Below are 18965 nucleotides of genomic sequence, written 5' to 3'. Positions count from 1 at the left end.
AAGGCGGAAAGGATTACAGATAGAAAAGCCGTTGAAGGCGGAAAAATGTTATAGGCAGAAGAGCCGACTAAGGCGAAAAACTGTCGATGGCGGAAAAATCCGTCGGAGAGTGAAAAGCTGTTGAAGGCGGAAAAAGCCGTTGAAGGTGGAAATGCCGTTGAAGGCGGTAAGACCTGCAAGGCAGATATAGTCGATTCTTTGTAGAGCCGTATAAGGCGAATTGTGTCATTAAAAATTAAAGTACTAAAAACGCAACAGTGTCGTAAATTTCGTAAGAAACAGATTACCAGCCAACGCAGATTTAAGGGCTGTTTGCAGGTCAGAGGGAATTTCTCGGCCTATCTTCAGGCATGGGAAATTCCTTGGCTGAATCACTCAAGAAACCGTTTTTTCTTCGATCGCAGTACGCAGTTGCAAAGAAATGACAGTTCAAATGTCACCATAGAAAGTTTCTGCCAGGAATCGTTCTAGAAGTTTCTTGAGCGATTTCTCTTGAACTCCAATCTGGGCTTTTTAGTTAAATTGAACCATTAAAAATGAAATTTCACACCAATTAAGTGGCAGCTGAGAAGGCGAAAGACAAAACTAAACTTTAGGCTGAGCGTGACTAGAAAAACAGTAACGAATAGTATTTAAATATGTTCCAAATGCGAATATAACTGAGCAGATACTGAGGTTGTTGTGGACCCACCTCAGGTGATATATATTGAAGTTATCATTGCTCAGTAAAGTATAATAAGTCTACCCGTATAAAAATGAACCATTGGATTTTCTGTTGATACCATTGATTTACAATAGAAAGTACCGTCCACATAAAAATGTATTGTTTTTCAAATGTCAAACTATATTTGCAAATTGTATCTACAATACAAAAACATAACATTTTTATGTAACAATAGATTGTATTGTTTTCCATATGTTTTACCATACGCATTTATTTTTTTTCCGTGTGTTTTTATAATCAAATTTTGGGGATTTTGCTTTACCGTGCATGTTTTGGTGTCATTTTGTCTCAAAAAAAAAAACAAAAAGTTTTGCGGTTGTGCTTTTTTCCGTCCGTATTCCCAGTGGACCCAGACTAGAACCGGTAAAGGGAACCCTCCGGAGCGTGTCCAGCTGTCCTAACGGAAGCCATCGCCGTTCTCGAGAAGTACCGGATCAATGTGAAAACGTCGTTGCAGAACAAAAGCCGGAGGAATCTTCTGATGCGGGGTAGCAGGAAAATGTTGAGAAAGGTAAGCTTTTTTTCAGGGAAGTTAGAATCATTCTAATTGGCATCGCCCTCATTGCCCTATGATAATTGCAGGTTCGATTATGACTGTGGCGCGGCATTCATGTTCCAAATCGACTTGCAGTGGAAGATCTTAAGAATGCGGTGCACTTGCGACCCCGGCGATGCTGAATATCAAACTGCCGGCAAGACGAGAAGCTCGGTTTTCATCAGGGCTCGGTTCGCGGAGAAGGAAACACGAGCAACTGGTACAAGAACTGGTACTCATTCCCGGCTTTGAAATACGGAACACAGATGGAAGATTTCCGGATGCAAATGGATGACAAGTTTAGGAAGGACGGAACTCAAATTGTATTAGCCTCATGATTTTACGGTAAGGGGCGAGTGGGGGTGGAGTGCAAAGAAGGGGGTGGCGTTGTCGAAGTACGACCCAATGCACACGAGCGATAATTCACGAGTGTTTCAATGGGGTATGCGTTGGTATTGCATACGGCGCGGTTGCGGAGTGATTGCGTTGCGCTCTTGTGTACATTAACTAGACATGATTTAATGTAAAAAAAAACTACCTTCATAAATTGTGTGAAAGCGCCTCACGCGAGTTATCTATTGTAACAAATATTAAAAAATAACTTTGCTACGCTATCTTTTGCATTAAGACAATCCGTATATTTGAAGGGCTATTCAAATTAGAAGCTTGTGTAGTCAAAATTTAAATGATTTATAATCTGTACAATGATGTATGCGTCGTTTTGGGAAAACAAGTCCAAATATATCATTGTATTAAAATTATCTTTTGCATTTGAACGATCTTCTAATATAGGTTCCAGTTGTAGTATAGCGAGTATTTTTAAGTGCTACAATAATGGTTAAGCACGCTGTAATGTTACTTTTGTACCTCATCACCCACTAAATGCAACTACATTAGTGGACTAATAACACTTAGCGCGCTTAGGCACGGTTCCATTATGCCGCTTATAGTGTTGCCACATATAATGCTTAGTCTGCTAAACCCAGTTATCTGGCTGTGGGGCATGGGAGCTTAAGCTTCAACCATAAATGCAATTAAACATTACTCGATTTACAACACGAGTGTTCCAAATATTCGATAATTGTTCGATCTGTGTTCTTAAAATGTAGCTTAAAATATACAAACATCTAGTTCAAATGCATCATGATAGTTCAGTTTCGCTTTATTCGAGTTTTTTGTAGCAGTCAGTAACACAATCAAAAAGCAGAAACAGATTAAACTATTTCAAAATCATCATATACTTTTGTAAAATTAAACTATTCCAAAATATCAGAATATTCTGTTTCACAATAGAAAACAATTCCAAAACAATTAAATCTGATGTGGAGCCAGTTATAAAGTCACTGCTCAAAGGAATACGTTTACCATAGATTTCACTGTCTAAAATAATTTGAAAACATAAGAATCTTCTCTTTCGCAATAGAAAACAATACCAAAACCATAGAATTCAATGTAAATACAGTACAAACAGTATGCTCTGATTCACAATTGAAAACAATTGAATTTAATGTGGAGCCAGTTCTAAAGTCACTGCTCAAAGGAATACGTTTACCATACATTTCTCTGTATATTGATCAATTTGAAAACATAATAATCTTCTGTTTCACAATAAAAAAGCAATACCCAAACCATAGAATTCAATGTAAAAACAGTGCAAACAGTATGTTCTGTTTCACAATAGAAAACAATTCCAAAACAATTGAATCAAATGTGGAACCATAAATAAAATTACTACTCAAAACAATACGTTTACTGAGCATTTTACTGTTTGAAACAATTCGAAAACATAAGAATCTTCTGTATCACAATTGAAAATCATCCCCAAACCATTAAATCTAATGTAAAATCACAGTTCAAAACAGAATGTTCTCGGTTTATATAACTGTTCAAAACAATACAAATACATAAAAATCTTCTGTATATTTGGTTGGACATATCGGTATTACCAACATTTCATTTACATTAGAATCTTCTGTTTTGCGAAAAAATTTGTATGGAAAAAAGTAATTTTTTGTATTGTTACGATACTTAACAACCTATACAATTCAATGTGAAATGCTTATTCACAATTGATTCTATTGTTAAAAACAATTGATTCTATTGTATTTCTATTGTTAATTTAACATTGAATTCTATTGTGAAGGCATGGTTTTCAATGGTACTGTCACATTGGAATCTTATGTTTTTCTATTGTATTTTTTATCCGGGTACGGAGACGTAAAAAGGGTTGGCTCTTGAAACCACATTAACATGAAGACATGATTTAACTAATGCTTTGTCCTCTCTTACAAGACTTCAAGAAAATTAACATCAATGTATGAGAATAATTAAACTGTCTTGGTAGTTTGCAAGATAGGAAGTCAAAATGACAGTTAAAGCATTCGTTGAAGCTAGATGACATATTCAGAGCAGTTGCTAACCACGATCCTGTTAAGTATCATGCTAGTCAAATGGCTAGTTGAATTGGATATTTTAAAAAATCGAACAATAAAAAAATGAAACTTTCGGCTTAACTAGAAGTCTCAGGAATTCGAGTAAAAGGCGCTTTATAACCTATTGAATGCCACTAAATGTATATGCGATTCAAATACAGTGAGTTCTTGAGTAATCACTTCTGAAGTCTTTGAATATAAAATGTATCGGGTGTGGTCAGGAGGGGCATTTTGACTTATGATTGTCTAACACTGGAAATAGTGCCATTTTTGCTAATGAGTGGGCCATCTTGCCAAGAATTGTGGCACAAGTTAGAGAAAAAGGTACAGCAGTACGCTCAACAACAAATTCTGCACAATAATTTCCTTACAGGAAGAGACAAATTTTGATCAGTTAAAGAAGTATTGAAACTATTATTGAGGAGAATAACGTACAATATATCAAAAGCACAAGAAGATATTGGAATAATAAAAGATAATCATTTCTGTAACTACAGGAATAGATATATCTAATGAAAGGTGGATTATGAGGTTTGTTTTTCAGTCGAGCTTATTAATGCAAACAGGTACCATTTACTAACAAGTTACCTTGTTTGAATTTTTAGATTTCATACACTGAAAAAACTGCAAATATTGTATGCATGTGTCGCTCACATAGATTTTTGCAATTTGTCATAGATAACCTTTTTCATGTGTAGATACACATTGTTTATATAAGGTCCACCGATTTTATGTGTGATCCAGCGTGGAAAACGAGTATGTGTGTACAAATAAATTTTATATATAAAATTCATGGATTTTTACCAATAAAAATGCGTGTACATGTATAAGTGATATTTGTGTTAATAAGTTCATTGATAATTTGAATAAAAACGTGCTTTAAATTGTTTCAGTACAAATAAATGAATCGTAGAGGCAAGCGTAAGGGCCATCATGACACAAACAATCATGGTCAGTGTGCACTACGTCAGACTTGTAGTCGTTAACAAAAAAAAAAAATGAGGATGTATTTCATCGGAAAAATGTGAAATAAGTGATATGATAGACAGATGATTGGGCTTTGCAATAATGCAGAATATTCTAGTTCGATCCAACGAACTGAGAATATTATCAATATGATGAGCATATGTAGAAAATCAGAGTTACTTAAAGATAAAAAGTTCTAAATTTTGACGGTACATTGAATGCGAATAATTTGGAAAAGGCTTGTTGAAATAGCTTCATTAGGTATCTAGAGTGAGAACATAACATGTTGAGGGGCTTTTGCAATATTTTGGAGGTACACCATTAAAATAAGTCCTACAGTTCAGATCCCGAAAGAGCGACATCAAAGGAACAAATTTTTGGTTTTGTAATGTTAAAATAGGTTTGATTGAGCACGAATCACCAGTTAATGCGGGGGAATATGCATCGTAGAATGTAAACCTATTCCTTGACCTATTCAACGACCAAACCGAAGTGACTGGCGGTGCGAAAATTGATGTTTAACCTACTTATAAACATAGCAACTCGATTTAGATTGGTGCTAATTTCAGCTCTTAAGGAGCTTAATGATGCGCAATACCAGCAACCGGTTCAAATTTACGTCACAACTGCAACTTTGCATGTGCTTAAATGCGTGACTTCGATTTGGTACTGCGTCGATTATGTATGTATTAAGAATTTGAGATAATTATAGGATCACAACATGAAAAAAAAGAATGAATATTAATATTCTACTATAGTATATATACTTTCAAACAGCTAGTGCGGGTGCGAGTTTTGTGAACAATATATATTAAATATAATTCAAAAACTGGATGTTTTCAAGTTTTCAAATTACTATTCAGCTAAAACTAGTATTACAAATATTGCTTTGGACAAGTGACGTTTTTCGAAATCGTGATTTGATTTAAAAAAAAGTATCAATCCCTTCGATATTTAGAAAACAAAATCTGTAAAGCCAAACTTCTGAATATATTCTGAACAAGAAACGAGTTCCAGCAAAGTTCGCTAAAAAAAACATGAAATGAAATAGTGTTTGTATGACACTTGGACACTTTGGATCGAAAACGAGTTAATGGATATTGATAATCTTTCCACTGTAACATTCGTGCAGTGTTCCGACATATTAGTTAACAAAAAATGTCTGAATAATAATCTGAATATACATACCTTATGTATGAGATTCTTCTATGAAAGGACATGTCAAAAAAAAAATCAGTGGGCAGTATACAATGTTTGCATGCTGGCTGTCATTGAAAACATTTGAGAAGAGGAAAGCAATTCAATTAATTCATCAGCAAAGGTAATATTTAGCTTGACACTCAGTATTAAAAATGTTTTGGGATTTGGGAAAATATTTGGGTCAAAATAATATTTCTTTTTAGGTACAACGACAAGTAACGGCCAAGTAATTTACCAAAATGCCGAGCAGAGATGGATGACCAAATGGATGACTGTACTTCTAATTCTGATGTGAGACTGAAGCGAGACGTTCATAAACTGAGGAGACTATAAGCGAAACAACGTGGAGTGACCTTGCTACGGATCTGGAGAAAAAACGAGATGTGGTACCTTGTGGTATGCACATAATAAATTATTGTATTGCTCTATTACGTTTAGCGTGTATGTTTACATTGAGTATCTGTCATATGCGGAGATATTGTTATTGTTGTCTGGAGTGTGATTCATTGTATGTAATATTGAAGTATCGGTAATAAAGTGTATACAAATAATGAATACAGTTGTTGAATAATCATTACAGAGAAAGATTCTCACAAAAAACTTGTAGAAAAATGCGCCAAAAATTCTCATTGAATCCGGAGATATAACGATTGGGTTGTTCAGTGAATAAAATAATGCTATTTTCTATAGCCTAGCCGAAAGAGCTCGTTTTTCTGAGTATAACGTGATTGTATTGGATTCCAATGCCTTCATTTTGATGGTTAAATTTAAAGTGTCTCGAGCATACCAAAGTGGAGAATCCTTGTCGTTTTGACAGGTCTCCTGCTCAATTGGAACTATGGGGATGACACTACCCAAGTAACCAGTAACCACGTAGCCGTATATAAGTGCATCAATTTTGCCATATATTTATATTTATAATTGTGTAAATAATGCTACAATACTTTAAACACCTCATTGAAGCAATATTAAAGTCGAAAAGGACCCCACTAAAATCAAATTAGTGCCACATATTGCAGCACGCTGACAGCCATTGCTAAAGTAACATAAATTGGGTTTTTAAATTTAGAAAAATGTTTTGATTTTTTGATTTCATACGAAAGAGCATCTTTTTCTGAACCACTATGATTTTTTTCAGATTTTTAGAACTTTATTTTGATACCTAAAATCAATATCAATGATATTTTTCGAAATCACCTTTTGACAGCTGGGCAACTGCTGGACAGCTCCGCCCAGTACAAAATGCGACGAGGGGTGATTCGACAAATCGCTCCCATACAAACTTCAAATTGATTTTTAAATAGGTTCCCGGGCACCAAAAATCATGAAAATTTGGATTTCGGCTCAGTTTCGCATGCAGATTCAGAATATGGGATTATCTCAACACCGCTAAAGAAGCCAATTACTGATACATTTTAAAAGATATTTAATCAATATAAGAAAATTAAAACACTCTTACCATACTGCTCATATGCTAATTGGCTTCTTTAACGGTGTTGTTCCATATTCTGATTCTGCATGCAAAACTGAGCCGAAATCCAAATTTTCATGAATTTTAATACCCGGGAACCTATTTAAAAATCAATTTGAAGTTTGTATGGAAGCGATTTGTCGAATCACCCCTCGTCGCATTTTGTCAAAAGGTGATTTCAAAAAATCTCTTCGAAATCGATTTTAGGTGCCAAAATAAAGTTCTAAAAATCTGAAAAAAATCATAGTGGTTCAGAAAAAAATGCTCTTTCGTATAAAATCAAAAAATCAAAACATTTTTCTTAATTTAAGAACCCAATTGTGGTTTCCATCATTATTGGCATGTGATAGCAGCCTACAGAAAAGAAAAAAGGTCATCTCTAAAAAGGTTTTGCTGTCGTCGATCGGTGGCTCAAACGGGGATTAAGTTGGTCGGGAGTCGAACCAGAAATGTTGAAGAGCGCTAGAGTTGACCGTAAAGTTGTTCAATTTTCTTGATTTCATTTGTTTACCACTAGAGTCAAGTTTTTTTAATTGTATTGTTAGGGTAAACTTTGCTAGTTTGTACATTGCATTTATTCAGTTTTTACAGCGTTGAATTATTGAATTATCTTATATCACCTTTTAATCAATAGTTCGTACAATAACTGAACATTAGCTGTTGCGACGCCGCAACATGGTGCACAACAAAATAAGTTTTCTGGGCCGGTCTAATATTGGACCCGTCTAACCGCAGCATAACGCAACATGACAGTTCTCGCGCGAAGTGGTAGTGGTAGGCGAAATGAGACTAGATAACTGATGTGGAAGAGAGAAATAAATAAAAACAGGAGAATTTCGCCATCGTAAGAATAGCAAAGAAAGTAGTTCTGTAGGTGTTTCGGAATTAATAATTTAATTAACTTGTGAGTGCCTTTGAGTTTAAGTTCAGAGTGCGGCGCGAGGTGCGGTGTAAATTAACAAAAAGTCCGTAAGGTAAAACCTGAAAAGAAAGGCTAAATGGTTAGTGGAACAATTAAAAATACTTAGCTGCATATTTCTTCTTAGCTGCGCGAATTCTGGTACCAGGTGATTCCTGAAACAAGGAAATTTACCAAACAAACCTACCGTGTCAGTGGACTGTATCACCCGTGCAAAAGCTACCAATTTAGGGTAACGTCACTCAGATTGGACCACTTTGATTGGAAGTTACAAAAGAAGTCGTGGCAGAGGAAACCAATTAATTGTAAGTAGTTTATTGTTAAGTTATGTAATATAAAATTATAAATGAGTTTTTTTGTTAATAAAATTACAGTTTAAGCGTTGCTACAAAAAACTTGAGCCGCTCTAAAAACCTGGTTTCCCTCACGGGAACATTCTTAAAAATTAATTGACACCCGCGAAGTAACTTCCGCGAAGTGATAGTGTCAAGTGAGAAGTTCGGACCTGCCAAAAGATGACTTCCGATGCTGAGTCCACCCACGACCAAACCGTCATGGATCTGACGGCAACTCAATGTACGATTTGTGGACTATCTACGAGCGACGAGGTGATGGTCTGCTGTGACGGATGTTCTAAATGGTTCCATACATGTTGCGTGGACATCGATGAGGACAATCTGCCGAAGAAGTGGTACTGCCAAAGCAAGGCGTGCCAGAAGAAGGCCCAGGAGTACCGGCAGAAGCAGAAGGACGCCAAGAAGCAGCCTCGCACCCGGAAAAACGGCAACGAGTCGGACATATCCAGCGTCAGCTCTCGTCTAGCTGCGTCTAGCGTGGAAGCAAAAGGCCGAGCGTTAGAAGAGAAGCAGAAGCAGCAGTATGAAGAGCTGGAGGTAGAGATGCTGCTGCGGAAGAAAGAAATGGCGATGCAGCGCGCATTCGAGCAGCGAAAGATGGAGTTGGAGCTACAGATGCGCGCTGAAGAAGAAGTGAAGCAAAGGGCATGGCAAGCGGAGATGCTCCAAAAGAAGAAGGAGCAGCTTCAGCGGCTGAAGGCGAACAGGGAGTCGTCCTTCGAGATGCAAATGGCGGCCATGGATGAGGAGCTAGCTGAACTTTCGGGTCAAAAGTCGAAGCCGGTGCCGAAAGTAGTCACGGACGTTTCGCGAGCGATTCCTTCCGGCAAAATCAACCCGAACGTGTTGAAGCTGAGCAAGGAGAAGGAGAGAAAGCAAACGCGAGGCTACGACAGCACCGACGAAGAAGGCGAGGACGAGTATTCTGACGATTCGGATCTGCAGAGTCAGAGTTCAGTCTCGTCGATGGAGCGCAAGACAAAACGGAAGATGCGCAATAAAGTGGGAAGTCTCAGCCAAAACGGGCTGGGGCAGCAGCAGACCGGACCGACGAAGGCACAGCTGGCTGCGAGGATGGGGTTAACCTACAAACTCCCAAAATTCTCCGGCAAACCAGCACAGTGGCCATTGTTCTACGCGGCCTACAAAGTGTCCAACGATGTCTGCGGCTACATGAACCACGAGAACTTGATGCGACTTCAGGAAGCCCTGGAAGGCGACGCTCTCGAGCTGGTGTCCGGGCAGTTGCTTCTTCCCGAATCCATCCCGCAAGTAATCGAGAAGCTGCGCCGGCACTTCGGCCGCCCGGAACAACTGCTTCAATGCCTGCTGGACAAGGTGAACCGGCTGGAACCCCCGAGGCCGGACAATCTGAGGAGTTTTGTTCCATTCGGAAACACGGTGGAGCAACTCTGCGGCCATCTAGAGGCAGCGGATCTACGGCAACACCTCGTCAACCCGCTGCTGATAAAGTCGCTGGTCGCCAAGCTGCCGGATCGGGAAAAGCGTGAGTGGGTCCATTACCGGCGAGGTCGAGGGGAAACAACGTTGCGGACGCTGACGGATTTCCTGATGAACATCGTGGCAGACGCCTGCGAAGCTAACGTTGACGTGGACTTCGTGGAGTTCAATTCACCACCGCCGTCCGAAGCAGATTCCCAATCCGAAGAGGAGGGTTCGGATGAGGCTGGACCCAACCCACTCATGCATCCGGTCGAAAATACGGTCGGGCTGAGTGCACACATCCGGACAAACTGCACCGTATTGTTCCGGATCGTTCCGGTGCAGCTGCACTACGGTGGAAAAACGGTGTCAGTGCTGGCGTTCCTGGATGAAGGTGCTTCCGTCACGCTGGTGGAGAAAAAGCTCGCCGACCGTCTGGGCGCGGTCGGAGTACAAGAGCGATTGACCATCCAGTGGACGGGAAACACGTCGAGAGAGGAGGATTCCCGAAGAATGAGTCTTTGGGCGTCGGGAACAGGCGCTGCAGCCGGCGGCAAAATGCTATTACACACAGTGCACACGGTAGACAAGTTGATGCTGCCACATCAAAAGTTGGATTTGGAGGAGCTTGCAGCACAGTACGAGCACATGCGAGGGCTGCCCATCGAATCGTACGACGGACAGCCGCAGTTGCTGATAGGGGTAAACACCATCCACGCGTTTGCGCCGATAGAAGCAAAGGTGGGTACGCCCGTGGAACCGATTGCGGTTCGAACCAAACTAGGATGGACGGTGTATGGGCCGCGACAGGAAACCTCGGCGACGGCCGACAACTATCTCGGTTACCACCGGCAGATAACAAACGTGGGTCTGCCGCCCGAGCTATTTAAGAGCAACCATGCGTTGGAAGAATTGGTGGTGGCAATTCCACGGGGAACCGCAAAGAAGAAACGGAGCCAGGAAATACGAGAGCGAACCACCCAACTCGTCGGCGACCGCTGCACCACCGGGTTGCTGTCGAAGGCCCGCTTACAAAAAGTTAAAACGTTTCCTAAACCGGACAGTCACAGAAGAACCACCACGAACATGGTCCCGAACGCAAGAAGACAGGTTGAACAGCAAAATAGGTGGGTTCGAAATCCGAAACGGGATGACCAACTCGCTGGAAGCTCTACGGAGCCTAGAAGAGGCGAAGCCGGTGACACCGGCGCATTGGAGCTGTGTCATCCTGCAGATGGCAAAGGAGAAAGTCTTGGAAGCGATCAGGAATCCAAGTGGAGACCAGCGTTTTCGACTCGGTTTTTGACGAGGCACCGCAGCGAGTTGTTGCCGCAGCTGGACGAGGAAAAGCGGCCGTCGAGAAGGCTCGTCGCAAATGGAACAAGTCCGGACGAAGTCACGATCGATCTGCAGAAGAAAAAGTGTTGGGCGATTCGCGCGCCTGATGAGGGGCGTAAGTTGTCGGACGAGGTGCAAGCTACAACAAGCAGAAGCGGCTGGCATGATCGAAACCGAAGCACTGTCGTCGATATACCTTCCGATGGTCAACCAGCGGTCGAAATGGTTCGACGATCAGCAACCGCTTCGAGAGGGCGACTTGTATTCGTGGTCGAAGGCAAGAACCATAGGTCCTGGACATGCCTCACAAGCCAACGTGAGGACACAGATGGTAAGGTACTGAGACGAGGCGTAATAAAGGTTGCGGCGTTAAAAGGTAAGGTAAATCCAGGAATGCAGGATATTACGGGCTGGGGTGTTACGACGCCGCAACATGGTGCACAACAAAATAAGTTTTCTGGGCCGGTCTAATATTGGACCCGTCTAACCGCAGCATAACGCAACATGACAGTTCTCGCGCGCAGTGGTAGTGGTAGGCGAAATGAGACTAGATAACTGATGTGGAAGAGGGAAATAAATAAAAACAGGAGAATTTCGCCATCGTAAGAATAGCAAAGAAAGTAGTTCTGTAGGTGTTTCGGAATTAATAATTTAATTAACTTGTGAGTGCCTTTGAGTTTAAGTTCAGAGTGCGGCGCGAGGTGCGGTGTAAATTAACAGAAAGTCCGTAAGGTAAAACCTGAAAAGAAAGGCTAAATGGTTAGTGGAACAATTAAAAATACTTAGCTGCATATTTCTTCTTAGCTGCGCGAATTCTGGTACCGGGTGATTCCTGAAACAAGGAAATTTACCAAACAAACCTACCGTGTCAGTGGACTGTATCCCCAAGTAACAATCGCCAGCCGCAAACAAGTATGCGTGCTGAATTGTTGCTTTATATGTAATGGTAATTATAGCTGAACTAAAATTATGCTGTACATATTACTGTACAAATGCTTTTTCAATTGAAAAAGTAGCCAATGTTCAACTTTTCGTATTGGTATCAATAATGATAATTTAAAACACTTTTCAAGCGTTTAATAAGATTTTTATTCGACTCGCAGTAATTCCTTTACAACATAGTTTAACAAGACTTTTTTCTGCTTCTTGTTAAGTTCATGTAAAAATTAGGACATTTATCTGAATTATGTGTTTTTCACAAGTCAAATGAGCGCTTTCGTTTCATCATACTTCGACTCAGAGTACATGATGAAAAACACGTGTTTTTTACCGAACAACAGCTGAATTAATCTGTTGTTCAGTCGTTAACCATAATGTTGTGCTAATTCACCACTGCTGTATAGGAGTCAGAGTCTGATCATTATTAAACCACGGGAAGTTTATGTTTTGATTTGAGCGCTGCAATTCATCATCTCTAGGATGGCGCAGATAGGAAGGCATGCGGCTGGCCGATTCTGGGAGACGGCGGGTTCGATTCTCGTTCCGGTCGGGAAAATTTTCTCGACTCCCTGGGCATAGTGTATCATTGTACTTGCCTCACAATGTACAAATTCATGCAATGGCAGGCAAAGAAAGCCCCTCAATTAATAACTGTGGAAGTGCTCAAAGAACATTAAGTTGTAGCGAGGCAGGCCAAGCCCCAATGGGGACGTCGAGCCACAGAGGAGGAAAAGGATGACAAATTTCATAAGATAGACTTATGAAAAGAACAAAAAAATCTTAAAATGATGCAGAATGGATTCGATCCATTAACGTCGGGATCACCGAGCCCGTGTTTTATCCACACGGCTACCGACGCTTGAGAATACCATGTTGCTAAACATGAATAAAAGCCAAGCTGTGAGACGATTTTACGTTATAGCGTAACCTTATGAAATTCATTTGAATCATTATGAATTATTTAAAGGACGTTTCATAAGTTTGGCCTTATGGAAATCTTAAGGTTATTTGGCTGAGTGTAGCAAGCACGATCTATTTTCATAAGGTATTCTTATGGCATCCGTAAGAATTAGTTATAGCAAATTTTCATAAGGTATTTTGATGAACTTCGCTAGTTTTTTTCGCTGAGTGTATGATTCTTATTATAAATAAAATAAAATGTGCATATCATTCTGGCGGCCGTTAGTGCTCGTAAATGTTGAATATAAATGTTAGCGGGAAATAAAAATTCTATGGATTTTCAAAAGCCAAAACTGCTTACAAATAACAACAAATATTATTGTATTTTTAATGTAACAACGATTCATTTGACGCCATTTATTTAATGAATTGTATTTGTATTGTTAGAACAATGAAAAAACATTATATTGATATATTGTTTTCTTTTGAAAATTGCCCTAAAAATGTATCATAAAAACACAATACATTCTATTGTTTCTCGTGGAAAAATGTATGAAAATTTTCTCAAAATTGTATGGTTAAGATACATAACGACCACCATTTTTTATTGTAAAAGTGCCTTTTACCATTCGTCGAATGGTATAGAACAATAGGGGTGATGGTGAGTGTGCTGTGCAAATTACAATACGTTGAATGGTGAATAATTTTCGAAAAAATGGTGTTGTAACAATAAAATTTATCGTATTTTTATGATATTTTTTATCAGGGAATCTCTTTCTGTTTTCATGCTATCTGGTGCTTCGCCTGGGTTGACGAAACACTTCTCTTCAACCCAGGCTAAACGGCATATAGCATGAAAACAGAAAGAGAGTGAGAGAGATGCGGATACAAAATGCATAAATAATAGTAATTCCGTTCTTGTACCGACTTTTCGAACCCTCTAAGCAGAATACCCTCTTCGAATGAGTGTAATCAGTTTTGTACCTTTTAATTCCGCCCTATGTTGCTTATCCTTTGACAGATACGCGTATTTCGACTACCACTTGTAATCTTCCTCAGTGTCAGTTATCCATTGTGGATAACTGACACTGAGGAAGATTACAAGTGGTAGTCGAAATACGCGTATCTGTCAAAGGATAAGCAACATAGGGCGGAATTAAAAGGTACAAAACTGATTACACTCATTCGAAGTAATTCCGTGTATACTTTTATTTCTGAGTGTAGAAGACCATATTTGTCTTAGAAATCATTTGAAGGCGCTGAATGCATCTTTCCTCGTAAATCTGTTTCGTGGACCATTGTGCAATGTGATTGCATACTTTTAGGATTTTATCTGTGTATGGAGGTTTTCGGCCCAATCTACAAAATTGATTCCAATTTATAAAAACGCTAAGAAATTAAAGCCCCGGTTCAAATTCCACTTCAATTGATCTACCGGGAATACACACACAGCTATTTATTGAAAACTATCCAAAACACAGCTGTAAAACATACATATCTCTAAAACATTGCACAAGGGAACACTTTGTTCCGGTGCAAAATCAGGTACATACAAGCATGGACTTCCGGTTTGACAACTACCGTTGCATGAACTACAACACTTCCCGTCCATGGTAGTGAAAACCATTTAAAAGTTTGTCCTGGGGCTTTGAGGTTTGAACAAATATTTCAGCCAAATTTGGTTCAAATCCCGGATCCCGGTCGAGTGCACGCGGTCGGTAACTTGGCGTGGAATGACCGGAATCACCCATCACCAATTATAAAGAATTTAGGGTCCTTTTGCGCATCGGATTTGAGAAAATCTATCTGCTGGCCAGTGCGATAAAGAGGCAACTAAATCGCAATGAAAGTATGCTTACCAAAATGTGGTTCAAAAATACCCAGGGTTTCAAAAAAAAAAAAATGCTGCTTGATACGTCTGTTAATGATGATAGCAACACGCCCTCTGCGTCACCACTAAATGATAACCAAAATTATTCATTTTTACATAGCTTTTCTATTTTGACCAGGAAATCATTTTTTCACTAGGGAAATCATATTTCGAACAGATTTTCCAAAAAAAAGTATGCCCACACTAACGGCCCGGATCTACAATCTACAATGCTATTAATAAGACAACAATTATTTCAGTGCGAAAATAGTTATTTAGTAAACTCCGGCATCCGCATCCACCTTTTGTTAAGCTAAGAAAGACATCTAATCTGCGAGCGACCACATGAAATTTGCAAATTAATCGTCATCAATGTTCTATAGTTCCATGCGTATGTACTTTTCTCCGCTTTTACTCCATGCGTACTCCACGCCGGCGACTCGCGTATGATTGCGCGTTTATTCTCACCGAGAAGAGCATCCAGTCAGCAGCAGAGAGCAGCGCAACTAGCTGCTGCCTGCTGCTGGCTCTGCACATGTGTACTATACGCCTAGACAGTCGTCAGCCAGCCGGTTTGAATGAAGTGCGAATATATTCCCTTTGTACTAACTCGGTACCGTCGCAGTCTCAGCTGAGCAGCGTTCTAGAGTAGCTCGTAGCTCCCGCGGGATCGCGATTAGACCCGGGCTCAAGCCGTGCGTGTGCTTTATTTATTGTGTAATTGGTTCGAAAGTCAGATATTTTGAAGTGACCCAAACGCGATCGTGTCGGTTAAGGTTATTTTTGAAACACCCAAGAAGTGGACAAAGTTAGATTGTTGGAAGTGTGATTGGGTGAAACGAGTGCGATCATGCTGCTGAAAAAGCTACCGTTATCAGGTTGGTTCGAGGGTGATAATGGCTTATGCTTAATAGATGGATTCTTATCAAGAAGTAGCGAATAATTTATAGCATTCAATCAAAGCTATAATTGCAAGTATCGTCCGTTGTCGAGAAAAAAGGTGAATCGTACGTGCATTTTGTCATGTTTCTTTCTTGTCTGCATGGTGTCCACGATCAACGATCCAGTCGATCCACCACTCACTGTCTGCAGAACATGCGCCAAAGACGCAACGGAGGAAAGCAATGATACGATAATTGTGGTTGTACTTATTCCGCGTGTCCAGTTGATTTGAACTGCCGGTCATTCCTCGATCGTATAATGTTATAACAACGAACCATACCCGCTGCATTATCTGCATTTAAAAAGTGAATCGCAATTCCTTCGCAGTTCGAAGACGATCCAGCTAAAGAAAAGAATACAACAAAACAAAACTGACCTTTGGCAGCAGCCTATATGGAAATGAGATTGGCGCGATCGCGAATTTGACCTTGCATGTATAATAATCAAGCGGACTGCCGCCACCACCGGCCGGGCTGTAGAACGGCATTTGAATATTACGATCGCTGCGCGGCGCTTACTCGCTCGATCGCTTATCGTAAGTTTCGTTGTAACGCATTCTTGGCACACGAAATACTGCGCGTGTGCTTTCGTTTATTAATTTATTCAATCGTCCCGCCGGTATGTTATTAAGATCAACTAAAGTGAACAATGCGGCACCCAAGCTGTTCAAAACTTGTATATTCGGTGTAAGAGGGTGTAAGTTAGAATAATATTAATACAATCGGGTCTTTTACAGGACTCTACCTTTCACCATGGTGCACCACCTGGAAATTGCGGTGTGCGTAAATTAGGTGGCAATGTGATATAGGAGACCCGAAAGTTTCAAAGTGCGAGCGAGTTGCTCACAAACATTTTTTTTTGTTTTGATGTTGAGCAGTCCTAATACCTAACTCGTGTAAAAGTTATAATAGGTGGTTATGAATTAAGCAGGAAAACAATAAAATTTCAATTCATTCCTTAAACCAGTGTTTCCCAAACTTGTTGGAGATATTGCTTTGAGAGTTTAGGGAAAGATGTTAAACCTCTGAGAAAAAAACTTTATTGGCACGTTACAAGATTTTGACACCTAGGGTATTGTACCATTTGGGCAGGTGTACCTATTTTGGGTACTTGCCGCCATAACTAAGTCAATTTCAAACCGATTGATTTGAATTTTTGTACAGAGTTAGGTACTGTACGTGTGTGGTACGTGCCTGACTATATACAAAATTTCAAATCAATCGGTTTGAAATTGACTTAGTAATAGCGTCAAGTGCCCAAAATAGGTGCACCTGCCCAAATGGTACAAGACCCTACATGGTCGGATTTTCCGCTACACAGTCATACCTCGATTTGATGTAACCTCGATATGTGATACTGGGAGTGATAACAACAGGAAACCCTGCAAAAAATCGTTAGGGATTTTTTTTAGAACTATTAGGAGATATTTTGAGAAACAACTGGGCAGAAGAACTCTTGAAGGAATCTTTAGAAAAATTAAATTGAATTCATGATTTTCCAAAGGAATTCATGGGATAATCACATTTTGATTTCCTGTATGTACAAATCATAGGTGGAGTCCAAGCAGGAGTTTCGGAGTTTCTGTAGGAATTCTGGCATGAACAACTGGAGGAAAACTAGTCAAAATTTCTAGAATCCATGGAAAAAATCTCAATGTAAATTCCTGAAGGAATCATTAAAAAATCATTGAAAATATCCTGGAGGCACTGCACAAAGGGTCCAAAGCCGTATTTACGAAGACAAAAATGTTTGTACCTAAACCTTCTAGTTTTAGATACATGCCCAAGAAACAATTCAGAGCCATTAATCAGCATGCCGGTTTAATAGAAGTTCTACGAAAGCGCCAGCAGTTTAACAAGAGTATGTGTGGAACAAAGTGGTGAATACATTTTTCATACAGTGAAAACAGCACTTTTGTTCAACACATTACTTTACATCGAACAACTAATGAGCGTGAGCATGAGCATGAGCATGATTGACCGCCCGCGGTTGCTCCTCTGTTATTGCAAGGACAACTGCATTTACACAAAGAACCAACAAATGATGCTTGGGATTAGCTTTCTCTTCATTGTGTAAATACTGGAATCCCAATACTTTTCAATAAGCAATACCAGCGCCGGCCGCGTCCGAATGCAGGTCAATTGAGGATAGGGAAGGAAGTGATGACGTGATTCTCGCTTAGGCCAATAACCGAGGAATTCTCTGCGTTACTACGAGAAATCACTAGGAGTTTGGACAGGGTAAATGGAGATGTGTTAATTAATTCGTCGTGGTAAACGAATGTAATGTTTTGATTTTTTGATGTTAAACACCGACGCACCCGTAGTTTGCGTTTCCGCCCGAGACAATGTTGAACGCGATCGATTCACAAGTATTTACAAAATTACACGTGATAAATAAATCAGAAAGACCTTACCGCATGGTTCGCCGTCTATCTTTCACCATTTATTCATTTGGACTAAAATATTACAAATGTCGACACCGAAGACTTTTGTGTTCATGCAAAAAATGAAAGAAACATATATATTATCAACTAAATCTGCATTTGGAACTAGCGCCGACACATGACGTGACGAACTTTTCAATATTTGTTAGATAAATACACAAAAAACAGAGCAGAATTTCATACATCCTTTAGCATTAATTATTATTAGATGGAACGAGCTCACCAATAAACATCCTTCGAAGTCTCCAGTGCGTATGTGCTGCAACATCTTCCACTAACTGGTCACGAAATCACACTGAACCGCTACAACAACACACGGGTACGACGATGTGCACATTCAAATTGTCGACGACGACGCGGCCGATCCGAATGAAAAAAGCGGCACTTCCACTTTGCCATCAAAAAACACACTAAACCGCCCCGTACGAAGATGAGCACGCACGCAGAACGACGACGCGATGCAACGACGAACCAAGACGGACTC

At 40.0% G+C, this 18965-nt stretch overlaps 1 protein-coding gene across 2 annotated transcripts in view; it reads left to right on the top strand.

Annotated features, from left to right (window-relative positions):
* Positions 1-15644: 15644 nt before the first annotated feature.
* LOC109426022 (alanine--glyoxylate aminotransferase 2, mitochondrial) overlaps positions 15645-18965 on the top strand; it is a 28040-nt gene continuing 24719 nt past the window's right edge. The window contains exon 1 of one of the 2 annotated variants that reach the window (XM_019701450.3): positions 15645-15971. In XM_019701450.3, the coding sequence (XP_019556995.2) occupies positions 15944-15971 (28 nt within the window). In that variant the 5' untranslated portion in view covers positions 15645-15943. The remainder of the gene's footprint in view (positions 15972-18965) is intronic. The other variant, XR_009998728.1, reaches the window with a different exon arrangement.

Source organism: Aedes albopictus, chromosome 3, assembly GCF_035046485.1.
Source record: "Aedes albopictus strain Foshan chromosome 3, AalbF5, whole genome shotgun sequence".
Taxonomy (NCBI): Eukaryota; Metazoa; Arthropoda; class Insecta; order Diptera; family Culicidae; genus Aedes; species Aedes albopictus.
This window is presented reverse-complemented; position numbering and strand designations above follow the sequence as displayed.